At 45.0% G+C, this 26,171-nt stretch overlaps 1 protein-coding gene across 3 annotated transcripts; it reads right to left on the reverse strand.

Annotated features, from left to right (window-relative positions):
• Nucleotides 1-524: 524 nt before the first annotated feature.
• Nucleotides 525-25,965, reverse strand: LOC133380852 (zinc finger protein ZFP2-like). 3 transcript variants are annotated; one of them, XM_061618984.1, is made up of 5 exons: nucleotides 25,597-25,965; nucleotides 23,259-23,374; nucleotides 14,680-14,754; nucleotides 7,657-7,887; nucleotides 525-4,714 (listed from the first exon to the last, which is right to left on the reverse strand). In XM_061618984.1, the coding sequence occupies exons 2-5, from the start codon at nucleotides 23,302-23,304 to the stop codon at nucleotides 2,793-2,795; spliced, it is 2,274 nt and encodes a 757-aa protein (XP_061474968.1). In that variant the 5' UTR covers nucleotides 23,305-23,374; nucleotides 25,597-25,965; the 3' UTR covers nucleotides 525-2,792. The 3 variants fall into 3 exon arrangements, with proteins under 3 accessions (XP_061474968.1, XP_061474967.1, XP_061474965.1); XM_061618983.1 differs by having other exon boundaries at nucleotides 25,463-25,965; XM_061618981.1 differs by having other exon boundaries at nucleotides 25,342-25,965.
• Nucleotides 25,966-26,171: the final 206 nt, after the last annotated feature.

Raw genomic sequence — 26,171 nt, forward strand, 5'->3', positions numbered from 1 at the left:
ATGGGAGCTGTGTTCATGCTATACCTTTACAGCACATTCAAAGCACATCCCCTCCCCCAAAGAAGACTGGGAACTGTAGTTTGCCCTCCCCACAGGCCTACAATTCCTAGCACCCTTAACAAATGACAATTCCCAGGATTCTTTGGGGAAGCCATGTGCTTTAATGATATGGTATGTATGCAGAACACTGGGCTGTACCACAGCAGATGGGATATGCTATTTTCCAGTTCCCTCATGTTAAAACCAACCAACAGACACGAACAACTAGCGTATCAGGGAGACCGTTTCTAGCCCAGATTTCCTTCCGCTGTATTCTGATTGCAAGGAATTCTTCATATAGGTGAGCATTACAAAAACGTGATCCCCTCTCACAATCTGAAATGGTACAACCCACTGTACCACCTCAGAACTCTGCTACTGCCTTCCCTCCCTGGCCTGCTCAGCATGTGTTGACCAGGCTTTTCTTGGAGAAAGGAAATTACTGTTAAACCAATCCAAACCTCTAATGTAGCTATTCCCAAGCTGAAGAAGCAGCATCAAATGCAGATGAGCTGTTGGTGTGCTGGAATGAGAGAGAGACAGAGAAATGCCAAAGGGTGCAATTCTATGAACCTTTATTTAGAAATAGGGAACCTGTGGCACGCCAGGTGTTGTCTGGCTACAATTCCCATCATCCCTGATTACTGGCTATGCTGGCTGGGGCTGATGGGAGTTGGAATGCAACAGTATCTGGAGGGCTGCAGGTTCCCCAACCCACCTTACATGGGAGAAGACCCACTGAACTCTTTGGGAATTACATCCAAGTAAATAGGCATAGAATTGAGCTGGAGGAACAAAAGAGATGAACAGTTGGAAGCAGCACAATCAAGGAGAGGAGAACATGGCTGCATACACACCAAACTTTGAAAGCACATGACTTCCCCCAAAGAATCCTGGGAACTGTAGTTTGTTAAGGGTGCTGGCAACTGTAGCTCAGCGAGGGATAAACTACAGTTCCCAAGATTCTTTGGGGAAGCCATCTGTCTTAAATGTATCATGTGTATGCAGCAAGAGACAGAAGAGTGCGAGTAGGAAAAGAAAACTATAAGTGTTGGAGCAAATGTGTATAACCCACCCCCAGGATTGAAAGCAAGTCCCCCCTACTGCCAGGAGGGTGTTTGGTGTCTTTTATTCCAGATTATTTAATTTAGATTTTTAAAAAACCACTTTCTAACTTTATAAATGCTGAAGCCCCTTGGAATCACTATTCCAGATGCCAAGGTATAGCTTAAATATACATTGGTTGCCTTTTAACACACCCCATTTCCTCCTTTCACTCTTTGCCTACATTATAATACCTCTCTCCAGTCTTAACCAGATTAATGAGGAACACACTTACATTTGCCAACATGCCAGAGGACCACCACTTCTGTTCTTTAAAAGCAGTTCAGAAAAACAGAATATTCCATCCCTCCTCCTTTTCACATTTTTAATAGTCTTCTTGATTGTGTGGAAGAAAGGGTGGTGAATGAATGAGGGTTATGGGGTGGCTCATCTGTTTTAGGTCACTGGTTAGGTTAGCCAATCTGTTGCCTTCCAGATGCTGTTGGACTACAGTTCCCATCAGCAGCAGAGTTGTTGTTCAAAACATCTGGAGGGCATCGAGTTGGCAAAAGTTGGATTATTTTGTGAACAGGAGGACTGAGAGGAACAGGACAAAAGGGTGTATTGGCAGCAGAGCAATGATTTTGTAAACTGCTTACAGGTTTTTACATTCCAGCGATATATACATTTTGTTAAATAAAATAAAGAAAATAATGGCTAACCCTGTGACCCTCTGGATGTTGTTGGATGCCAGCTCCCATCAGCCCCAGCCAGCAAGGCCAATAGTGAGAGATTAGGGATTTGCAATGTAACAACATATAGAGAACCACAGGTTTCACACCCCTGCTGTAGCGAGTCCACCATGTCACTGATCAACTCTCATGATTACAGAGCCCAAAGTCACATTCCCACTATATACGTGAAGCACTCTTATTTTATTTACTTAAAATATTTCTATCCCGCCCTTCTCCCCTAAAATAGGACACTCAGGGTAGCTCACAATAAAATCACACACAATAAAAACACAACAAAACATTAAAATAGATTTAAAATAGTTAAGAAATCTGGGGGAGTGATATTAAAAGGGGACTAAACACGCAAAACAAAACAAAAGGGAGGGAAAATAAAATCAGTGATACCACTTTAAGAGCGATGGCTTCCTGCAAAGAATCCCAGGAGCTGTAGTTTGTTAAGGGTAACTGTAGCTCTGTGGGGGAAGCCATGACTCTTACAGTGGTACAGTATAAGAGCATTTTAAATGTATGATGTGAATGTGACCCTCGTTCAGCTTTTGTTGTCCTCTGTCATTTCAGACTGCAGAGGGGTGTGCGTGTGCAAGTTCTAAATGCTCCTTCATAGTAAAAAGACCTTCCTCCATGAGAAGGCAAAGGCTGCTGACTGTGTAACTTAGGAATGCTGAGGCCCAGAGGGCAGACAAAGATTGTTCTCACAGTGTAGTCTCATCCCTCATTGGCTCTATCCAATAGTGTCATTCATCACATGCAAAGTCACCACCAATGGGAAGAAGGCTTGCCTGTGATGAGTGACGTTTGCCAGATGAGTGGATCATGTATGTTCAAGCTTCTATGGCCAAAGCAATTGCAACAGGAAAGCTGAGGTGGGGCTTATTTTAACAGTCAAGTAGATTGAGAAGGGAGAGCTGGAGCATCAGAGCAGGGAATGGAGAGACAATGTTGGAAGAGAAGAACCTAGTTTATCAGAGATGAAGCCTGAGCCCCGCTGGGGGAAGGAGAAGAGAAAGACGAGTGGGAAAACCCACGGGATGGAAAGGAGAGAGACCAGGGTAGCTCCATAGAGGGGATAGGGAGGGATGAGATGGAAGAGGGGAAAGAAGGCAAAGCAGGGAGAGAGCTGGGGGGTGTAAAGGAAGCAGAGAAGGCCGAGGCAGGCAGAGGAGAGGTGGGCAGAGGAGTGGCAGGTTTGGCAGTGCTGGCAGCCAGCAACGTGGCGTGGGTGGCCCCAGCACCGGCAGAGGCCTTGTCGGTGCCATGGGTGCGCTGGTGGCGGTTGAGGTGGGAGCTGCGGCTGAAGCATTTGGCACAGATGCCACACTTATAGGGCTTCTCCCCGGTGTGGATGCGCTGGTGGATGGTGAGCTCCGAGCGCTGGATGAAGGCTTTGCCACACTCCCCACAAGCGTAGGGCTTCTCGCCCAGATGGGTGCGCTGGTGGGTCAGCAGGTTGGAGCTGACACTGAAGCATTTGCCACAGGCGTCGCAGCGGTACGGCTTTTCCCCAGTGTGCATGCGCCGGTGGATGGTCAAGTCTGACTTCTGGATGAAGGCCTTGCCGCAGTCTACACAGGAGAAAGGCTTCTCCCCAGTGTGGATACGCTGGTGTTTCACCAGTGCTGAGCGCTGGGCAAAAGCTTTCCCACAATCCTCACATTTAAAGGGCTTCTCCATCGGTGGTGTTGAGGGCTGTGGTGGGACTTTGCCCAAGCTTTTGCCACAGTCCAAGCAGTGGCCACTGCGTGTGAGACGTCCCTTGCTGCTGTACAGCTGGTGTTTAAGAACCTGTTTACCTCCTATGCCAAGAAGGAATCCCTTAATGTGCTCAGGGCAATGGTGGGCAGCGGCAGCAGCAGCCTGGGCTTGGTGGACCCTCTGGTGCCGGTCAAGATGGGAGCTCACAGAGAAGCCCCGGCCACACTGCGCACAGGTATAGGGACGCTCACCTGTGTGCACCCGCTGGTGCCGCTCCAGGTCAGAGCGCTGGATAAACCGTTTGCCGCAGTCGCCACAGGGGAACGGGCGCTCACCAGTGTGAATGCGCTGGTGTTGTGCCAGGTTGGAGCTGCGGCTGAAACGCTTGCCGCAGGCGTTGCACGGGTAAGGGCGCTCTCCAGAGTGAGTCTTGCGATGCTTAGAGAGCGCAGATCGCTGTCCAAAACACTTCCCGCAGTCAGGACAGCGGTGGGCAGCTGGGGCGGCAGCAGGGGGCTCCTCCTGGTGATTGAGCCTGTGGGTGCGCCTGTGCCTGTCGAGGTGGGAGCTGACAGAGAAGCACTTGCCGCAGTCATGGCAGGCATAGGGGCGCTCGCCGGTATGTACACGCTGATGCCGCTCCAGGTCAGACTTTTGGGTGAAGGCCTTGCCGCAGGCAGCGCAAGGGAAAGGGCGCTCACCTGTGTGCACACGCTGGTGTTGCGCCAGGTTAGAGCTGCGGTTGAATCGCTTGCCACAAGAAGTGCAAAGGTAGGGCTTTTCACCGGAGTGGATCTTCTGGTGTTTGGCAAGGATAGAGCGCTGCCGGAAGCAACGCCCACACTCAGCACATTGGTGTGGCCTCTCTGGTGTAGGAACACTGTGGCTTCTCCCACTACCATTAGTACTCAAAGTCTTCTTCCCACATTCAAGGCATACTCCTGACCTTTCTGCTACCACCAAGGCCGCCTGCCTGTCTTTGAGCTTCTTGGAAGTCTTCCCCTCCCGCTGATGTATCGCTGGCACTCGTGGCAACTGTTCCTCCTCTGGGTCCAGCTGGCACTGACTGCTGCTGGTTTCCCCACCATATGGGTTGTTAGATCTCCCCGAAGGGGAACTTGGTGGCTCTATCTTCTTCAAGTTGTCCTCCTCTGGAAGTGGATCCTCTTCGTTCCCCTCAGCAGCTGTAATTTAGATGGGAAGATGAGAGACAAGTATAAACATCTCGGCTCTAAATGGTTGGTCTGGCCTTCCCCAACTTGGTGTCCTCCAAAGTCTTGGGAGTACAACTCCCATCAGCCCCAGCCAACATGGCCAATGGTGAGGAATGATATACTGCAAAAATAAAATAATCTAGGGGGCACCAGGTTGGGGAAGGCTGCACCAGTCCATTCCACAAGCATTGCTCTGCTCTATCAGTTCATTCCTTCCCCAGCTTCCTCAGAAGCAGAGCTGATAAGCCTAGATGCAATGATGGCACCACTAGGAGGGGCAGTTGCATGACCACTGACCACCATTCATAGAATCATAGAATCAGAGTTGGAAGGGGCCTTGTAGGCCATCGAGTCCAACCCCCTGCTCACAGCAGGAAATCCACAGCTAGAGCATCTCCCGCAGATAGCTGTCCAGCCTCTGCTTGAAGACATCCAGCGAAGGGGATCCACTTTCCTGACAATGTCCTCCACAAATCAGACCAGAGAAACAATTCCCAGTGGCTGCTCCCAATTCTGGGAGATCCACCCAAACTCAAACCTGTGCATATTTATGGCAACAACACAAGGCTTTTAATTATCCCCACCTTGCATGCAGGCTTTTAACACCTGGAAATGAGTTGGATGCATTCTTTAGCAGTTGCATTGTGCAGAATTCTGTATTCTGCACAACTCAGCTTTCATTTTTTTTAAAAGGGAAAAAAGCTATTTTCTAGCTCTTAAGGGTGCAAAAATAGCTTTGTATGTATGCATTAATAACAATAACTCACCCTGAGGTCCCAGGGTGGATTACAACAGTTTAAAATGCCCAGCATGTAGACAATGCCTAGCAAAATCTCAGAAACTAAAGGGGTTTAAGAAGGCTTTTCTGGTTCTGGGGCTGGTGCAGAAGTTGTAGTCCAGGTATGTAGCCCTCCAGTCTTCCCTATCTGGCCCTCAGAACCCTCCCCAGGCCATACCCCTCCCCAGCCCTGCTGTGCACCCTCCTTGAGTGTTTTTGCCTAGCTGCAACATGCCCTTGAACTCTGATAAAGCTTCTCTCTTGCCTGGATGGAAGATGAAGGGGGATGTGTGAATATGAAGAAACTAGTCTACTATACAGAAGTAAAATCCACATTTATTGCTGTGCACATTTTTGCCTCTGGCCCCAATAACCACTAATATCTGGCCCCTGGAAGGTTGCCCAGAAGATATTGTGGCCTTCTAATGGAAAAATGTTCCCCACTCCTCTTCTAGTCTAGCAACATCAGGAGGGCCACAGTTTCCCCATTCTGGAGCAAAAGAGGCAGGAAGATACCGTGAGGCTGCAGACTCACACAAATTTTGAAAAGCATTCAAGGAAATGGCTTAATCCATGGGATGCCCTTGTTTCATCATAACTTTAGCGGGCCAGTTTGGGGACAACTTCTGGAGCATTTCACAGATAAAAACAAAATCTTCTTCTTGTGTCTGTATATATATGAAAGCAGAATGGTTCAATAGATTTTGGATCTTTAGAAAAAAAGGAAAAGAAAAAAAGCGGCAAGAATAGGGACGAATTTAGGTGCAATGATTTACCAGGGACTGGTGGCATAAAACAGGCTGTCCATGGTAAACTGGGATAATTGGAGAGAATACAGCTTGTATGCACTGTGAAAAAAGGGTAATTGTTATCAATTGAACAGATTCAGAGGGAATGAAGGAAACATAAGCTGGTCTTCACAGAAGCCCCATCTCTACATGCTCTTACATTTAAGGCAGTATTATGCCACTTTAACAGTCATGGCCTCCCCCAAAGAATCCTGGGAGCTGTAGTTTGTTAAGAGTGCTAAGAGTTGTTGGGAGACCCCTATTCCCCTCACAGAGCTGCAGTCCCCAGAAGAGGGACTGACTGTTAAACCATTCTGGGAACTGTAGCTCTGTGAGGGGAATAGGGGTTTTCCTAACAACTCTCAGCAAGCTTAACAAGCTACAGTTCCCAGGAAGCTCTAAGGCAGCGTTACCCTACCTTTTTTGACCCAATGCCCCTTTGCAAAATCTTTTTGTGCCCAACGCCCCCCTCATATTAAGTATATGCCAATGCTTCCTATTCTTCCCTTAAAATATGAGTAATGCATAAAAGGTATTTTCAATGATTATTACTGATTGTTTTTATCATGCCTTTTTACTGCACTTAGATTACACACTGAATTCTTAGTATGATTTATTAATATACACACATAGTTATAGAAAAGTAAACATCACAGAAACAATGGGTAGAGAGTGTGTCCCATTCCTGAAGGAAACCAGCGAATAACTGACTGTCTGCATCACCCGTTTGCACACAGCACTCATCCGTTGGAAGAATGCACCCTCCACCAATATACCCAGCTTATCACACACTCTCTCGTGATTGGTTCCAACATTCCTCAAGACAGCATCGGAACATTACCTAGTGCTGGGGCATCGCTAATATCCCCATTCGTTGATATGACACTGGCCGCTATTCAGAATTTCTTTACTAAAGAGCACACACTATTTATAGTGTTATTCCCATGAATTGAGACTATTAAATACATTCTAACTGGGGACAAAACAGTTTAAAAATTAATAATTTGTGTATTAAATAAAATTAAACTTAAATGCTTCAACTGTCGCATGAGACCGCAAAATGTCAATTCCCCCCTAATGAACCCAAATGCCCCCCTAAAGTTTGTAGTCACGCCAACGCTCCCTGAAAGGGTGTAACATCCCCCAGGGGGACACTACTGCCCACGTTGGGAATCGCTGCTCTAAGGGAAGCCATGACTGTTTAAAGGGGCATCATACTGCTTTAAATGCATAGAGCAGGTAGGGCTATTGTCTGGCAGCCTTACTGAGAGTTTCATTCTTAATTATGAATTCCACACACACTCTTTTTTAACACCACTGCAGCTTGTGCAGTGAGACACGCCTACCTTCATCCTTGGGACTCCTTGGGGCCTTCTTCCGTGCCCTGCGCTTCCCTTCCTGGCTCTGCTCTTTCACCAGCTCCCGCAGCATCTTCTCTACCTGGCTCCTGCCAGCAGTCTGCAGGATGAGGCCCAGCTGTCGACGAAGGTCAGCGTTCATCCCATCTTCACTGGAGCTGGCTGCTGTTGAATCCTGCATCTGGGCCTGTTCTGCTTGGCCCTGTTCAGATTCCATATCTACCCCACAGGGGGACAAAATGGAAGCTGATCAGACTGGAGTTCCCAACCAAGGTTGGCAACTGACCACAATAAAAGGGGCCTGTCCTGCTCTTATGTCTTAACAGCAGTTTGATATACAGGGAATGAGTCTGAGAAACTTTTCACAGCATAGAAGCAAACACTATCACTGGCTAATGTCTGCATGTCAAGCTGCTTTTAAAGGCACAGGTACAGAGGCTAGTTATAAAGTTGGCAACCCTGGACCCAGTGACAACTAGAAGCAAGAACAACAGAACAACTGGACGTGCTCATACTCTCTTACCATAACATTAAGCTAGCACAACCCCTACAACTATCACCAGGTCAGAATTTTATTTTATTTTTTATTCAAGAAGATTTACAATTCTCCCATTTTAGAAAAAGTGCTCAGAGTGGCTTACAGCAACAATAATAAAGATATATGTTACAAAATAAATGTAAAAATTGGCAGCAAAATAAAACAGTAAAAACAATCAAAATTGAGACAGATAAAGCAGGTGAAAGCAGCCTCAAAGCTAAAGGGGCCAGGGGGTCAAACCATAATGAACAAAACAGGTGCTACAAAGGAGTGCATAGCATGCAAACGGATCACTAGAACAGACGGCCCCTCCAGACTGCAGTGGTTTAGGCAGGTGTATTCTGCCACATGTCATTGACGCAATAATAGTGCGTTTGTGGTGGATTTATACTGGACCGCATCATTCCTCTTAATTAGTTGTTCTGCAGTACTCCCCCAATGTTACTGCATTATTGCTGGTTGGAGAGGCACTCTTGTGCTATAGTGTAACAAAAACAGGACAAAAGTAAAAAACCTGGAACATCTGTGCTACAAAGCTTACAGGATTTCAGCAGGAAGCTATAAGACATGCACTGATTGGAAATGAAGCAGTATATCCACCCTGCAACTTTTGCAGGCACCAGCAGTATTGAAATGGGATCATGTGTAACTACCCCAATTCCATCATGAACACAAATCATCATGAATGCACAATAAGGATGCGTCCAGAAGCTACAGTTTCTCTTTCACCACTCAAATGCAACTCAGAAGTACCTTCAATGGAGCCTGCAGCTAGCTCCTTCACACAAGTGATGGCGGAAATAACCTCTATCAGCATGTCTACACCATTGCTGCTTGTTGCTTTTAATTTCTTTTTGTTTGAACTTTGTTATCTCTCATTTGTCCTTCATCTGCTCATTTGCAATACCAGTAAGCAAAGAACAGTGGAGGATTATGGGCAAGAGGCGCCACGCAGGACAAGGTTAGGTTAGGTTTAGGTTTATTCCATTTATACATTTTTCCCCACTAGTCCATTTTTCCCAAGTCCTGACGTGATTTGCAACCAAAGTAAAAAGTACCACATAACATTATTAACCTCCTCTAGGATGAACACCTTAATATGGTGAAGGGGGTTGAGAGTGTTGAAGCAGCTGAGAGCAATGCCGTCCGGAGTCTAGACCAAGAAGCTACACTCCTAGCAGGGGCACCCAAGGCGGAATGGTCAAAGCTGAGACACCAGACTAAGATGCATCCAAACTCAAAGGAAGGCAATGGTAAACCACCTCTGAATACCTCTTACCACAAAAACCCTATGAACAGAGTATCCGAAATGCAACACAAGATAATGCCGGAAGATGAGACCCCCAGGTCAGAAGGCACTCACCGAGCTACTGGGGAAGAGCAAAGGACAAGTACAAGTGACTAATGACACAGCTGGGTCAAAGTCGAAAGGAAGCCCAGAGGCTGATGTGCACAGATGCGAAAGGAGAGTCCGGAGTTGTACGACGCACACAATAGGAACATGGAATGTGAGAAGCATGAACCAGGGAAAGCTAGAAATTGTCAACCACGAAATGGAACGCAATCAACAATACAATACTTGGTGTGAGCGAACTAAAATGGATGGGAATGGGACAGTTTCAATCAGGCAACTACAAAATATTTTAGGCAGGAATGAGAAATTAAGAAGAAATGGGATTGCTTTAATAGTGACAAGTGATGTAGCAAAAGCAATTGGGAGCTATAATGCAAAGTCTGAGCGAGCGATATCAATGAAATTAAATGGGAAACCTATTAACATAACCATCATCCAAGTCTATGCTCCAACGGCCAAGACATAAGAATAGGAATTGGGGAGATTTTATGCAGAAGTACAGGAAGAAACTGTCCACACACCAAAACAAGATATTCTGATAATCATGGGGGACTGGAATGCAAAAGTAGGGAACAGAGAAGAAGTAGGAATTGTGGGGAAATGGGGCTTAGGAGATAAAAATGAAGCAGGAGAGAGACTTGTTGTATTCTGTGAAGCCAATAATTTGTTTCTTGCAAACACATTTTTTGAACAACCAAAAAGATGACTCAAGGGAGACCTTGAGATGAGATATGAAATTGAGGAAGCATCCAAACTAGGAAATGTGGTAGTAATGGGTGACTTCAACTACCCGGACATAGACTGGCTGCATATGTGTTCCAGTCATGACAAAGAAGCAAAGTTTCTAGATATTCTAAATGACTATTCCCTAGACCAGTTGGTCATGGAACCGACCAGAGGGACGGCAACCCTGGACTTAATCCTCAGTGGGGACCGGGACCTGGTGCAAGATGTAAGTGTTGTTGAACCGATTGGGAGCAGTGACCACAGTGCTATTAAATTAAACATACATGTAACTGGCCAATTGCCAAGAAAATCCAACACGGTCACATTTGACTTCAAAAGAGGAAACTTCACAAAAATGAGGGGATTGGTAAAAAGAAAGCTGAAAAACAAAGTCCAGAGGGTCACATCACTCGAAAATGCTTGGAAGTTGTTTAAAAACACTATATTAGAAGCTCAACTGGAGTGCATACCGCAGATCAGAAAAGGTACCGCCAGGGCCAAGAAGATGCCAGCATGGTTAACAAGCAAAGTCAAGGAAGCTCTTAGAGGCAAAAAGTCTTCCTTCAGAAAATGGAAGTCTTGTCCGAATGAAGAAAATAAAAAAGAACACAAACTCTGGCAAAAGAAATGCAAGAAGACAATAAGGGATGCTAAAAAAGAATTTGAGGAGCACATTGCTAAGAACATAAAAACCAACAACAAAAAATTCTATAAATACATTCAAAGCAGGAGACCATCTAGGGAGACCATTGGACCCTTGGATGATAAGGGAGTCAAAGGTGTACTAAAGAACGATAGGGAGATTGCAGAGAAGCTAAATGAATTCTTTGCATCTGTCTTCACAGTGGAAGATATAGGGCAGATCCCTGAACCTGAACTAACATTTGCAGGAAGGGATTCTGAGGAACTAAGACAAATAGTGGTAACGAGAGAGGAAGTTCTAAGCTTAATGGACAATATAAAAACTGACAAATCACCGGGCCCGGATGGCATCCACCCGAGAGTTCTCAAAGAACTCAAAGGTGAAATTGCTGATCTGCTAACTAAAATATGTCACTTGTCCCTCGGGTCCTCCTCCGTGCCTGAGGACTGGAAAGTGGCAAATGTAACACCAATCTTCAAAAAGGGATCCAGAGGGGATCCCGGAAATTACAGGCCAGTTAGCTTAACTTCTGTCCCTGGAAAACTGGTAGAAAGTATTATTAAAGCTAGATTAACCAAGCACATAGAAGAACAAGCCTTGCTGAAGCAGAGCCAGCATGGCTTCTGCAAGGGAAAGTCCTGTCTCAGTAACCTATTAGAATTCTTTGAGAGTGTCAGCAAGCATATAGATAGAGGTGATCCAGTGGACATAGTGTACTTAGACTTTCAAAAAGCGTTTGACAAGGTACCTCACCAAAGGCTTCTGAGGGAGCTTAGCAGTCATGGAATAAGAGGAGAGGTCCTCTTGTGGATAAGGAATTGGTTAAGTAGCAGAAAGCAGAGAGTAGGAATAAACGGACAGTTCTCCCAATGGAGGGCTGTAGAAAGTGGAGTCCCTCAAGGATCGGTATTGGGACCTGTACTTTTCAACTTGTTCATTAATGACCTAGAATTAGGAGTGAGCAGTGAAGTGGCCAAGTTTGCTGACGACACTAAATTGTTCAGGGTTGTTAAAACAAAAAGGGATTGCGAAGAGCTCCAAAAAGACCTCTCCAAACTGAGTGAATGGGCAGAAAAATGGCAAATGCAATTCAATATAAACAAGTGTAAAATTATGCATATTGGAGCAAAAAATCTGAATTTCACATGTACGCTCATGGGGTCTGAACTGGCGGTGACAGACCAGGAGAGAGACCTCGGGGTTGTAGTGGACAGCACGATGAAAATGTCGACCCAGTGTGCGGCAGCTGTGAAAAAGGCAAATTCCATGCTAGCAATAATTAGGAAAGGTACTGAAAATAAAACAGCCGATATCATAATGCCGTTGTATAAATCTATGGTGCGGCCGCATTTGGAATACTGTGTACAGTTCTGGTCGCCTCATCTCAAAAAGGATATTCTAGAGTTGGAAAAGGTTCAGAAGAGGGCAACCAGAATGATCAAGGGGATGGAGCGACTCCCTTACGAGGAAAGGTTGCAGCATTTGGGGCTTTTTAGTTTAGAGAAAAGGCGGGTCAGAGGAGACATGATAGAAGTGTATAAAATTATGCATGGCATTGAGAAAGTGGATAGAGAAAAGTTCTTCTCCCTCTCTCATAATACTAGAACTCGTGGACATTCAAAGAAGCTGAATGTTGGAAGATTCAGGACAGACAAAAGGAAGTACTTCTTTACTCAGCGCATAGTTAAACTATGGAATTTGCTCCCACAAGATGCAGTAATGGCCACCAGCTTGGATGGCTTTAAAAGAAGATTAGACAAATTCATGGAGGACAGGGCTATCAATGGCTACTAGCCATGATGGCTGTGCTCTGCCACCCTAGTCAGAGGCAGCATGCTTCTGAAAACCAGTTGCCGGAAGCCTCAGGAGGGGAGAGTGTTCTTGCACTCGGGTCCTGCTTGTGGGCTTCCCCCAGGCACCTGGTTGGCCACTGTGAGAACAGGATGCTGGACTAGATGGGCCACTGGCCTGATCCAGCAGGCTCTTCTTATGTTCTTATGTTCTTATGACTGTACACGTGGACATCACCAAAGGGTCAATATAGGAATCAAATTGATTATATAATTGGTAGCAGAAGATGGAGAAGTTCCATACTTTCTGCAAAAACAAGACCAGGAGCAGACTGCGGTACAGATCATGAACTGGTAATATCGAAAATCAGAGTAAAGCTAAAGAAGAACAAAGCAGTCATAATGCCAAAATATAATTTAAATAACATCCCAGAAGAATATAAAGATCAAATAGGGAACAGATTTGAGGCTTTAAACATAGTTGATATAGAACCAGAAGAACTATGCAGTGAAGTCAGAGACATTATCTGGGAAAAATGCAAAAAGAGAATCCCTCTAGTTAAAAAGAGAGAAAGATCTCAATGGATGACAGAAGAAACTCTTAAAATGGTTAAAGAAAGAAGAAAAGCAAAAGCAGAAACATGCTCAGAACCCTAAATGCAATCATACAGCGATTAGTATGTAGGGACAAGGAGAATTATTACAATAGTTATTGCACAGAAGTAGAAGAGGACAACGAAAAAGGTAGAACAAGAGCTCTATTCCAAAAGATTAGAGGAATTAAAAAGAAATTTAAACCACAAGCAGGGATGTTGAATAATCAACAGGAGAACACACTGACTGACTGTGATGAAATAAAAGAAAGATGGACGCAATACATTGTATAACTCTATACAAGAGATGCAAGGATAACAGATTCATTCACAGAGGAACCGTATGATGAAGAACCAGAAATGTTAGAATGTGAGGCTAAAGCTGCTCTTAAAATACTTGGAAGAAACAAATCACCAGGAACAGATGGCATACCAATAGAGTTGCTACAAGTTACTGAGACTGTCCAAATTTTGACAAAATTTGTCAAGAAATATGGAAAACTAAACAACAGCTCACAGACTGGAAGCGTTCAATATACATCCCAATTCTAAAGAAAGGGGATCCCAGGGAATGCAGTAATTATTGAAGTATTGCCTTAATATCCCATGCATGTAGAAAAGACAATAATGCTGGGAAAAACGGGAGTAGAAAAAGAGGAAGACCAAACAAGAGATGGATTGATTCCATAAAGGAAGCCACAGACCTGAACTTACAAGGTCTGAACAGGGTGGTTCTTGACAAATGGTATTGGAGGTCGCTGATTCATAGGGTCGTCATAAGTCATAATCAACTTGAAGGCACATAATAACAACATTATTAAAAACAGATTTAAACAGGACAATATCTTATCAGTGGTGTTGCCCAAATGTCCAAGAAAACAAAAACATATTTACCTGGCTCTGAAATAATGACAAGCCTCCTTGGGGAAAGCAGTCCATAAAGAGAATGCTAAGTTAGAGCATCTATTCCAAACAGATTTATTCATGGAAAAATGCACCAGCCTGCTGCTTCAATTGGCAGGTCAGTACCAACTGGCAAGCACATTTACTCATGGACTGATATGGCAACTGCTGAGCAGATTTCCTTCCAGGCGGGTGTTTGCAAGTGATGTGCACAAGGGACCCTGCTAGAAAATCAAAACCTGCTTCATGAATACAATCCAGAAATGAAGTCCTAACACAGGACAGCACCCCAGAATGAGCTGTAGACTGTATCATCTATTTCTAGAAAGCCCTGGACAAATCCTATGGAATAACAGCAAGTGCCATCAAATTCATAAGGATTCTATGCTCCAGGGAGTTTGAGCGTGCATGTTTAGACAGAGATGGAAGAACATCACTGTGTGCTATCCTCCATGCTAACTTACCAGACACCAGTCCTCTCCTTCTATGCGACTCAGCAAAAGCCGTTATCCGAGGCCAACTGATTGCAATCTCCTCCGCTATGGACGGCAGAAATTGAAGATGCAAGTCAGATAAAGCTGAGATAAGCCATCAAGATCTGAGCAGTACATAATCATTAAGGGGCCATTCCAGGGCTAGTTTCTTTGGAGGAAGTGATCATAGAGCTCAGTGGCAGAGCACATGCTTGTTTTGCATGCAGAAGGTCCTGGGTTGAAGCCCAGGCATCTCAGGTTAAAAGGGTCACATAGCAGTTTTTTGGTTGCCGCCCTGGACTGCTGCTGGGAGGAAGGGCGGGAAATAAATTTAATAAATAAATAAATAATAGCAAGGGATGAGAAAGAGCTGCTGCCTGAAACACTAGAATGCCACTGCTAGTCAAAATAGATGATACTGAGCAAGACAGGCAGCTTCCTATGTTCATCCTTTTGGGAAGAAATGCAACCTCAGATTAATACAGTTTTACACAGAGACTTGATTTTAACATTTAAGTTATTGGGGCAAGGATACATCCCATCTATTTGGGGTTTGGACATGAGAAAAGATGGTTACAGAGGGCAATCCTAATAGCTGAAAGATTAGCTTGAATGGCTTAGAAGGATGGCCCCTCACCTCATTTTGAGCAACGGGTGTCTAGAATGAGTTAAGAGTATGAGTTAAGTTTTAATGTCATGAATAGTTTAATTCTATTTTAATTGTATATTTTTGTATGTTTTTTTACCTATGTGTAGTTTTTATTTGTAAGCTGCCCTGAGTTCCAGTTTTGGAAAAAGGGTGGGGTAAAAATAAAGATTTATTATTATTATTATTATTAAGTTTAGGAGAAATGAGAATGAATACAGAGAAATATAATTGGTTCTGGAAAGGTTTTGTAGGGTTTTATCCTGCAGAGGAGGAGCAATAATTATACACTTAGGGAATGGATGGATAGATGGGAGGAAACTGGAAGGAACTGGATGAACAGGGGAGGATTCTGCCATTTCAAAATATTCTTATATAAACTCTTATTAAGAGTGACTAACTGCAATCTTATATATATACAATTTAGACTGCAATCCTATACACACTTATCTGGGAATAGCATTCATTGATAATGGAGCTTATTACCAAGTAGACACACACACACACACACACACACACACACACGTGTGTGTGTGTGTGTGTATATACACACATATCTCTGTGTGTGTGTGTGTGTGTGTGTGTGTGTGTGTGTGTACGTGTGTACTTGGTAATAAGCCCCAATTATCAATAAATATTATTCCCAGATAAGTGCGTATAGGATAATTGCAGTCTAACTTGTATGGTTGTTCTTGCTTGGTTTAGAAACTATGTGGGCTGCTTTACACAGGCCAATTATCCACGTAGGCTATCATAAATTCTGAAATCTGGCAAAATTTCAAAAACTAAATTGTGAATTTTGAAAATTTTACAAATTTGCTTTGAAAGTTTAACTCTGAGGAATACTTTCTTTAAAAAAAGAATAATGAAAGTTGCAATCACATATGTGCTTGGTTGGGAGTAAGTTTCACTATATTCAATGGGACTTGCTTCTGCAAGTCTTATGTCTACTAATTACTTTGGGGGCAATAAGGTTACTTATCAGTTTTGCAAATCCCATCCTTGTTTGCTTTAACACTCTTGAATACAACAACATTCTTATTTGGGAATGTTGAAAAGGGAGCCAGATTAGGAGAATATAAATGCCAGTTTTTGCAAACAAATTTAAATTAGAAGAAGTTGTTTGATGTAGTTTTTTCTCCCACCCCCTATCCCTAACTTATTTGCTGCCCTGGACTCCTTCAAGAGGAAGGGGACGTTATGACATGAATGATTAAATAAATTTCAGCCTAGGTCAGCCTTAACTAGGCAGGTCCACATCATGCATTTAAAGCATATCCAATGTGTCATGAACCTGTAATGGTCATGAGTTATTAAAGATCGGATAACAATACTTTGGCTCCAGTAAGGGACTCTGGGAGATGGTTACAGTTAGAAAAGACAAGCCTTTGCTAATTTGTAAAGTTGAGTTTCATTTTCCAGCTGAAGACGGTTAGAAGAAGCCTTAACAAGTTGCACCTGGTTATCTTTGCTGATTAGCAAGTACCTGGCACCCAAGGTCATCCTTGGCCTATGCAGTTGGAAAACACCGTTGGGAGGGGGGCCTGAAGGCGCGAAAATGGGAGAAACATCGAGAAGAAAGTTACATCAGTCAATTCCTGATTGGTCAATTAATCTTGGACCGTTAGGATCCTTTTCCCTTAAGTATAGGGCTAGGGACCTATAGCTTTTGTTCTCTGTTCTCTGCCTATGCTGACTGGCACCAGAGTTCCAAACCTTTTCTGCCTTATGGTTCCTGGGGTTGCTTATGGGAAGGCAACCTATGTCTGGTTCCATTGCTTTATGTTGAACATCCATCTCTCTTAGGAGAGGTGCCACGCAACCAACTACCTCGTATGTAAGTAGTTAGGTGAGATAGTTTGTTATTTTCTTGTTGTGTGTATGAATTCTCTTGTAAGAACCTAAACCCCTGTTGGGTGAATGGTCTTAAAGGATTACTTGCTGCTATATGATATGTGCACTTATATATTTTAATAAAGCTACTTCTATTTAACCTGGTGTGTTCATTTGAGAGAAGGGGTGGTTCTGAATTCAGTGTTTTGACCCAATCTCAGTCACTCACTACCAAAGAGGGTTAAGAAGTTAAAAGCTTGGATTTTAAGTGTTAAACCAGAGGTGCCTGGCAAGGAGTGTAACTGTGACTCTTGCCTTTTAGGACCTTGGTTTTATATACCTTCTGGGCTCAGAGATCCCCTGGCTCTGAGTGGACCAGTATACAGGGGTGGTGGCAGCCTACCTTCTACCTTGCAGGGTTGTTGTGAGCGTACACAGCCTTGGCAAGGGTGAAGTAATAGCTTTTGGTTCCAGTCTCATTTCCCTAAGGGTGGGGGTCTGAGCCTGATGCATGATCCCGGGACCCTGAGGGTCGGGCGGGCATGACATGGCTGGCAGTGGTGAGGATCGAAGCCATTCCTGCTCTTAAGTGAACACGCTGTGTGAGATAAGTGCATTACAGCAAGTTGTAAATTTTAAAGAGACTTCTGACACAATTGTTTGTTACTTTGGGTAGTAAGGTTAGTGCAGAATGTCGCAAAAGATAAAAACTAGATCTCAAAAGAATGGAGCCGAGGATGTGCTCCTGGCAGACACTGCGTTGCCTAGTCAGCTTGTTCAGCTGGAAGAAGGCGCTGCTGCTCTGTCGTTTATACCTCAGCCTTCTGTGGATGACAAGGAGTTCGTGTCTAAGCAAACTGAGGATAGCGAAGATGAGGAGGAATCAGATTTGGATGAGGAAGAGCTGCCTAGGAGCATGCAGCGCTACCTGGCTAAGCAAATGAAGCTGTTGTCCCTGCAGTTCAAGGCTATGGAGGAAGATCGCCGGAGTAGGGAAAGCTTTGCTCGTGAGATGCAACAACCGCGAGGAGGAAGACCAGACCTCCATAAAAAATCCTTTCCGACCTTTCGTGAGACAGATGACATCTTTACCTTCTTCCAAGTTTTTGCTCACTCTTGTAGAGATCAAGGTGTGCCTAAAAAGTACTGGATGAGTGCTTTACGCATTAATGCTGAAGGCCAGTTGAGAGAACTGTTGAACTCTTTGCCACTGGAGTATGCAGATGATTTTGACTACTTTTATGCTTTGGCCAAGTCTCACTTTGCGCTAACATCAGAGGATTGTTTTCGGCACTTAGAGGCAGATCAGAAGAAGCCTCGGGAAAGCTTCTCAGCTTTTTCTGCACGGATGGGCAGGAATGTGGCACGCTGGGCAGACACGGCAGAGGCTGTAACCCGAGAGGAGGTTTTAGATCTGTTTGCTAAAGAACTGTTTTACAGACGCCTCCCTCGAGATTTGATGGCTCTGGTCAGAGACCAGCAGCCCCGTTCTCTGACTGAAGCAGGCATGCTAGCAGATCGTATGTTTAAAAACAGAGCTGGAGAAAAGTATACTTTGTTTCGGAGACCGGAGTACGTTCCTGTGAAACCGCCGGGGCGAGGGACTGCAGGTATGCAGAAACCAGGGCAACCGGCGAAGGGAGAGAAAGGGGGGCCTGCTGGCTACTTCAAAGTGCCTTCCGCCCGGCCCGAGGCTGCATTGCAAGAGAAGCCCCGTGGAGAAATAATTTGCTTTAAATGTGGGAAAATCGGACATAAGGCTAATTCCTGTTCTGAAACCTTGCTTAAGCCCAACCCTGCTGGGAGGAAGAATCCAAGGGTTGCTCCAGTTGCGCGTGTAAAAGACTTAGCGTCCCCTGGAGCGGAACTCCCTGAACTTTCTTCTTGGTCGTCAGCAGAGGAGAATGAAGGAGCGGAATCAGACTTTGTATTTTCTGCCTCAAATTCACAAGACTGTCCTGAGACTCCTCATGGAGCTGTAGTCAGAGCCCTGCCGGTGAGTGTTGTACAAACTGTGTCAGGGGACAGAGAGGGAGGAGTAAAGAACAGTTTGTTTCCAGAGAAAGACTCCCCAGGACCCCTTTCATTGGAATGTAAAGAATGGGTTCAAACGCAGTTTTCTGAACCCATATATGTTAACTGTATTAAGGTCAAGGGGCGAATAGATTCAGGCTCAGAAATTACCAGTATTGCAGAGCGGCTGGTCAAGCCGGAGCAATATGTTCCAGAGTTACAAGTGGCTGTCACAGCGTATGGACAACAGACCGTGCAAGTGCCCGTAGCTGAGGTGGTGCTTTCATACAGAGGCTGGACTGGACGCCATAGAGTTATAGTTCATTCGGATGACCATTTATGGGATGTTTTAATAGGAGTTGATTTGTTGTTCCTAAGTCATCAAGAGACTGTACGTGAAGCGGAAATAAACGCTCTTACCAGGTCTCAAACTTTGTCACAACCTATAGAAGACTGTGTGGGGAAATGGCCTCTGGATGGCGAGGAAGAGAGGGCTGCCGAGGGGAGAGCTGGGACCCTGCTCGAACAACAGGGAAAAAACTCCTTGCAACCCAGTGTGGGGGAGACAGAGGAATGTAAATTACCGGCAGCCAACTCTCAAGCCTTTAAGGCAGCTTTATTGAAGGATGAGAGTTTGCAAAACTGCAGAGAAGAGGCCGAGAGAAGCCCTCCTGCCTTATCAGAGACTGTGAAAGTGAGATTTTATTGGGACAAAGGCTTGCTTTATCGAGAACATGTACCTGGGGGGAATTCTACGGATTGGCAACCAGTCAGACAATTAGTTGTGCCAAAACCTTTTCGCCTGGATGTATTGCGGCTGGCCCATGATGTTGTGACTGCGGGGCACCTGGGTGTGAAACGGACTTTGTTTTCTGTTACCCAGCATTTTTATTGGCCCTCAGTGGCTAAGACTGTTAAAGAATATGTAAAATCCTGTGATATTTGTCAACAACTTGGGTATGCGCGTGATCACCCCAAGGCACCCTTACAAGTATCCCAGATTGTGGCAGAACCTTTTGCTCAAGTGGCTGTGGACGTGATCGGCCCTTTCAATCCGACTAAGACTGGGAGAAGATTTATTTTGACTGTAATTGACTTTGCCACGAGATTTGCTGAAGCTATTCCTTTGAGTTCCATCACTGCCCCAGTCATTGCTAAAACCTTGTTAGAGTTATTTTCGCGTTGGGGGTTTCCCAAGACTATTTTGTCAGACCGAGGGCCGAGTTTTGTGGCCAAGTTAACTAAAAAACTTTGGGAACTTGCTGGCATGGAACATCACATTACGACTGCTGGTCACCATTCCTCGAATGGGTTATGTGAGAAAATGAACGCCACTATTAATAAAATGTTAAGGGCGTATGTGTTAGAACATCCTAGAGAGTGGGATGTAGCTTTACCTTTCCTGATGTTCGCCTATAGGGCTACTCCCTCTGCCAGCTTGGGCTATAGCCCCAACCAGCTAGTTTTTGGAAGGGATCTGGTGGGGCCTTTGTCATTACTCAAGAATGAGTGGGAAGGAAGGTTGGAAGCTATGCCTGTGTCGGTAGTAACTTACCTCCAGAAGTTACAGAATATTTTAAGAGATGTTTTGGCTGTCGCTCATGAGAATTTGGGGGAGGCCCAACAACAGCAGAAAGCCCATTATGATGCTCACGCTAAAGAAAGACACTTTGTTGAGGGGTCAGAAGTTTTGGTACTAAAGGCCCAAGTAGACAATAAGTTGTCGGTGGCCTGGGAAGGCCCTTTGATTGTCAAGGCCCAGTTGAGCGACACCAACTATCTGCTAATTGACCCTAAATCCCATAAGAAACCTAAAGTATACCATGTGAATATGATGAAGCAATATTTTTCTAGGAAACACCTGGTTTTGACTTGCACTCCTGCTGTGGAGGTTGCTGAAGATGCTTTATCTCGGTTACCTGTTCCAGTTGACTGACATTTGATTCATGCCCATTCCACGGACTGATTTCCCGGCTCTGATGACCTCTGGACTGTTTTTAGACCTTGTTTTACTCTTTTACGCTTTTAATATGTTTTATGGACTTTTATAAGATTTCATGGCTTATGACCTTTTTTGAACCCGGACCAGCTTTTGGATCACCCCATTTTTTATTCTATTTCTTTATTTTTTAATACAGTCCTTTTTTCTTGGGTGTTTTAGGGGTCCCTTAATTTTTTTTTTCTTTTGTTGTTACTTTGCAATTTAGTATATATTAAGAAGGCATAAGTCAAGAAGTAGCTCACTTGCTTAAAAATGTATTAACTTGTTCTTTTTTTTTTTTCTTTTTTTTTTAAATATATGCTGTATATAGTGCAATGTTGGTGGAATTTTTTTTTTTTTGTTCCCTTATCCCTGGTTGCTGTGGCGATGACGCAGAACTATCCAGAGTTCTGACATCATCTTCCCAAAAAGGGGCGTGTCATGAACCTGTAATGGTCATGAGTTATTAAAGATCGGATAACAATACTTTGGCTCCAGTAAGGGACTCTGGGAGATGGTTACAGTTAGAAAAGACAAGCCTTTGCTAATTTGTAAAGTTGAGTTTCATTTTCCAGCTGAAAACGGTTAGAAGAAGCCTTAACAAGTTGCACCTGGTTATCTTTGCTGATTAGCAAGTGCCTGGCACCCAAGGTCATCCTTGGCCTATGCAGTTGGAAAACACCGTTGGGAGGGGGGCCTGAAGGCGCGAAAATGGGAGAAACATCGAGAAGAAAGTTACATCAGTCAATTCCTGATTGGTCAATTAATCTTGGACCGTTAGGATCCTTTTCCCTTAAGTATAGGGCTAGGGACCTATAGCTTTTGTTCTCTGTTCTCTGCCTATGCTGACTGGCACCAGAGTTCCAAACCTTTTCTGCCTTATGGTTCCTGGGGTTGCTTATGGGAAGGCAACCTATGTCTGGTTCCATTGCTTTATGTTGAACATCCATCTCTCTTAGGAGAGGTGCCACGCAACCAACTACCTCGTATGTAAGTAGTTAGGTGAGATAGTTTGTTATTTTCTTGTTGTGTGTATGAATTCTCTTGTAAGAACCTAAACCCCTGTTGGGTGAATGGTCTTAAAGGATTACTTGCTGCTATATGATATGTGCACTTATATATTTTAATAAAGCTACTTCTATTTAACCTGGTGTGTTCATTTGAGAGAAGGGGTGGTTCTGAATTCAGTGTTTTGACCCAATCTCAGTCACTCACTACCAAAGAGGGTTAAGAAGTTAAAAGCTTGGATTTTAAGTGTTAAACCAGAGGTGCCTGGCAAGGAGTGTAACTGTGACTCTTGCCTTTTAGGACCTTGGTTTTATATACCTTCTGGGCTCAGAGATCCCCTGGCTCTGAGTGGACCAGTATACAGGGGTGGTGGCAGCCTACCTTCTACCTTGCAGGGTTGTTGTGAGCGTACACAGCCTTGGCAAGGGTGAAGTAATAGCTTTTGGTTCCAGTCTCATTTCCCTAAGGGTGGGGGTCTGAGCCTGATGCATGATCCCGGGACCCTGAGGGTCGGGCGGGCATGACACAATGCACATTGAAAGCATGTGACTTACTCCAAAGAATCATGGGAACTGTAGTTTGTTAAGGGTTCTAGGAACTTGTAGCTCTGTGAGGGGGGAACTACAGTTCCCAGGATTCTTTGGGAGAAGTGCTGTAAATGTGTGTTTGATGTGATTTAAAACAGGTGTTTTTAAATTTAACCTTTGGCCCTCCAGATGCAGCTGAACTGCAACTCCCATCATCCCTGGCCATTGGCCATGCTTGCTAGGGCTGATGGGAGTTGTAGTTCATGAGCATATTATGGGCCAAAGGTTCCCCACTCCTGGACTACAGTATTTCTTCACTTGGAATGATGGAGTTGCCCACAAATGAGTGACAATGTAGACCAGCCTTCCCCAATCTGGTGCCTACCAGATGTTGTTGGACTATTAACTCCCATCAATCCTGACTACTGGCCTACTGGTTGGGTCTGATGGGAGTTGTAGTCCAAAACATCTGGGGAGGGAGAATGGATTGGGGAGTGTTGATGTAGACAATATGCTAACATCCTGGTATCTGCCAAAAAAATGCACAAAAACAGCTACTTACCCAGCGAGATCACGTTCTCGTAGTTTTCCTGCATGATGTCAGTCATCGGGTGCTTCAGTAAAGGTCGCCACCCACTGAAACGACAACCGTCCTCCACGCTGAACTACATGATAGGACTAAAGATGCAGAGAAGTTAGTAGGATTTCTTCTGGGGCTCCTAGGCACTATGTAGGATGGGAGACTGGGGGCAAAGGGATTGGTTGGTGTGCGACTTGTCACAACACAGGGGTTGAAATCCCAACGTTGTTACTAGCCTCAGACTGTCCCATGCTGGAGGGAGCCAATCCTACATGGTGCCCTTGAGCGTGCGACTTGATTCCCAAGTATGAGCATTTCCTCTTTGACAACCACAGCCACAACAAAAAGCACAACAACAGTGGCCTTAACCTTTCCCTAGACCAGCCTTCCCCCAACTAGTGCCCTCCAGATTTTTTTGGACTACAACTCCCATCAGCCCTAGCCAGCATGGTCAATGGTCAGGAATGATGGGAGTTGTAGTTCATAGCATCTGGAGGTTGCCAGCTCAGAGAAGACTGTCCTAAACAATATTGTGATAGATGGAGCAGTGGTCTTACTCAGTGTCTTTGTGGTCACTGGGAAGCAGGCCAAGCTTATCTCTGAATGAATACTTGCTTCCTCCCATATAAGTGACTCATTTCCATTCATACCTATGGGAAAAATAAAGTGCTACATCACTCTTTGGGACCCTGTTGGAGGGAGGGAGGGAGGATACAACCAATTCTAGCTCTAACAGACAGGAATCACAAACAGAAAGCCTGGGGAAGGGCTGTAGCTCAGTGGTAGAGCATCTGCTCTGTATGCAGAAGGTCCCTGATTCAATCCCCTGCATCTCCAGGTAGGGCTGGGAGAGAACCCTGTTTGAATCCTTAGAGTAGCTGCTGCCAATCAGTGTAGGCAATACTGAGCTAGATTAACCAATGGTTTGACTCACTATAAAATAGCGTCCTATGTTCCTTTTTCTTATGTACCCATGAGTTAGAGTAGCCAAATCCCTTTACCCTAGCGCAAGGCAAGCCTCATCCCACCCTCCACTGATGTCACATATGCAAAATCGAAGTGTTGTTTAACCATCTAGAATACATGCTGCTGAACACCTCCAGATTTGTGAACTCATAATCTCTGTCAGGGCTAGGAGTCTCCACTTTGTCCTTAAGCAGGTGAGGAAATCCCCAGGTGCCCATGTCTCCACATACTTAAAACATTTGATGCTGGCACCTAAGAATTGTGACCCTTCCTATCCTGTCTTTCAGCAATTTGAAATATGTTTCCAGCAAGCACATAAGCGCACATTGCAAAGGGAAAAAAATCAACCTTTTACTGCTCTTTAGCCACCCTGCCACCTGATGGCTAGAAGGAGTCGATAAAAAAAACTACTTAATAATCTGTTAAGTAATCTTGAGACATTATTAACAGTGTACATTTCTACTCAGAAATAAGCCCTGTTGAATCCAATGGGAATTACTACTCCCAGGATAGTACATTGCATTTCAGCCTAACTCTTCCAAAGGGGGGGATATGGGGAGTTCAGGAAAGAGAGAATATGGGGACATAGGAAGTTGTCCCATACTGAACCAGACCATTGGTCCATGAAGCTCAGTACTGTCTACACTGCCTGGCAGCAGCTCTCCAGGGTTTCAGACAGGGGACATTGCCAGCTCTTCCTGCAGATGCCAGGGGTTGAACCTGGGACCTTCTGCATGCAAAGCAGATGCTCTACCCCTGAGCTACGGACCTTCCTCAGAGATAAGGGACATTTCCCCTGACACCGTTTCTCCACACACAGAATATTCACTATCAGAGCAGAGACAGAGAGGACTTGCTAGCAGTACCAGGAAAGTTGATCTGGAAAAGGAACTGACAGATGTCATGTTGGCCATACTGAACCTCCACATTCAGATGCAGTGTACCTCTGAATATGGGCTCATACAACAGAGAAAAGCAGTGTCCCTCATGACCTGAAGCATCTGATGCTGGAGCAGACAGATCTGTGGTCTAATCTAGCAGGGTGCTCTTCCAATATTCTTCATCTTAAATCAACTCCAGTGATTTCAGGGGGACTTACTCTTAAGTTAAGCGGGCAAAGGACTGCAGCCTTAGTCCATCCATCCCTTCCTCCTGCGGATTCTGCTCTTGCCCTTTGGAGTCTCTCCAGAGATCCTGGGCTTTCTGGCTTTCTTATTTACCCTTCTCTTGCAAATCCACTGCAGTTTCCAGCAGTTCAGGGGTTAATGGCTAGACAGCCCGGGATTGCCACCACCGCCTCCCCTGGGGCAGGGTATTGCTGGTGCTTCCAGCCTTCATCGGGCACAGGGGATACCTGGGCTACAGGGGCGTCCCGCGGCGACAGGCAGCTTCCGCTGCTCTGGGGGGAGGGGTGGACGCCCAGGTCACTATGGATTCAGCAGCAGCTGCTGCTTTCTGACCCAGGAAGCTCAACCCCGGATACAGCCGGCAAAAAGGAGGGTAAAAGATAGCATCCTCCTCAACTGAAAAGCAAGCAGCCAGAGCCCTCTGCAGGCTCCCTAGAAATGCTCAGTTTAGGTACATGATTCCACAACCCCGTGGGTTTATGTCATGTTATCAGCCAGAGCTCAAAGAAGCCTGCTTTATGCAGGGACACATTACGGGCTTATTAAAACACCCTTTCTCGCGGCGTTGCAATGCGATTTTGCAAAATCCCCGTGTCTTCAGCCCCGCCCATTGTCTGTACCCATTTCCCCACTCTTCCGCCCACGCCAACTCCTATTGGTGGAGCTTTCATCCCTACAGCTCCACTCCCCGGGAAATCTTATTGTGTCTCCTGGTGTTGGCACTGAAAATAATCAAAGTGATTAAGAGGAGACAACTCTTCTGCCTGCTTCTTAATTGCAGAGACTGATGGGCACAGATGAG

Source organism: Rhineura floridana, chromosome 3 (genome assembly GCF_030035675.1).
Source record: "Rhineura floridana isolate rRhiFlo1 chromosome 3, rRhiFlo1.hap2, whole genome shotgun sequence".
Classification (NCBI taxonomy): Eukaryota; Metazoa; Chordata; class Lepidosauria; order Squamata; family Rhineuridae; genus Rhineura; species Rhineura floridana.

Excerpts from the sequence above, each read along its gene's own strand:
- LOC133380852 (XM_061618984.1), bottom strand. The coding sequence starts at position 23,304 with ATGACTGACATCATGCAGGAAAACTACGAGAACGTGATCTCGCTGG. Across the intron at positions 7,888-14,679 it reads AAGGAGAGGACTGGTGTCTG|ATATGGAATCTGAACAGGGC; the intron begins GTAAGTTAGCAT and ends CCTGTGGGGTAG. Across the intron at positions 4,715-7,656 it reads AAGGAGTCCCAAGGATGAAG|CTGCTGAGGGGAACGAAGAG; the intron begins GTAGGCGTGTCT and ends TCTAAATTACAG.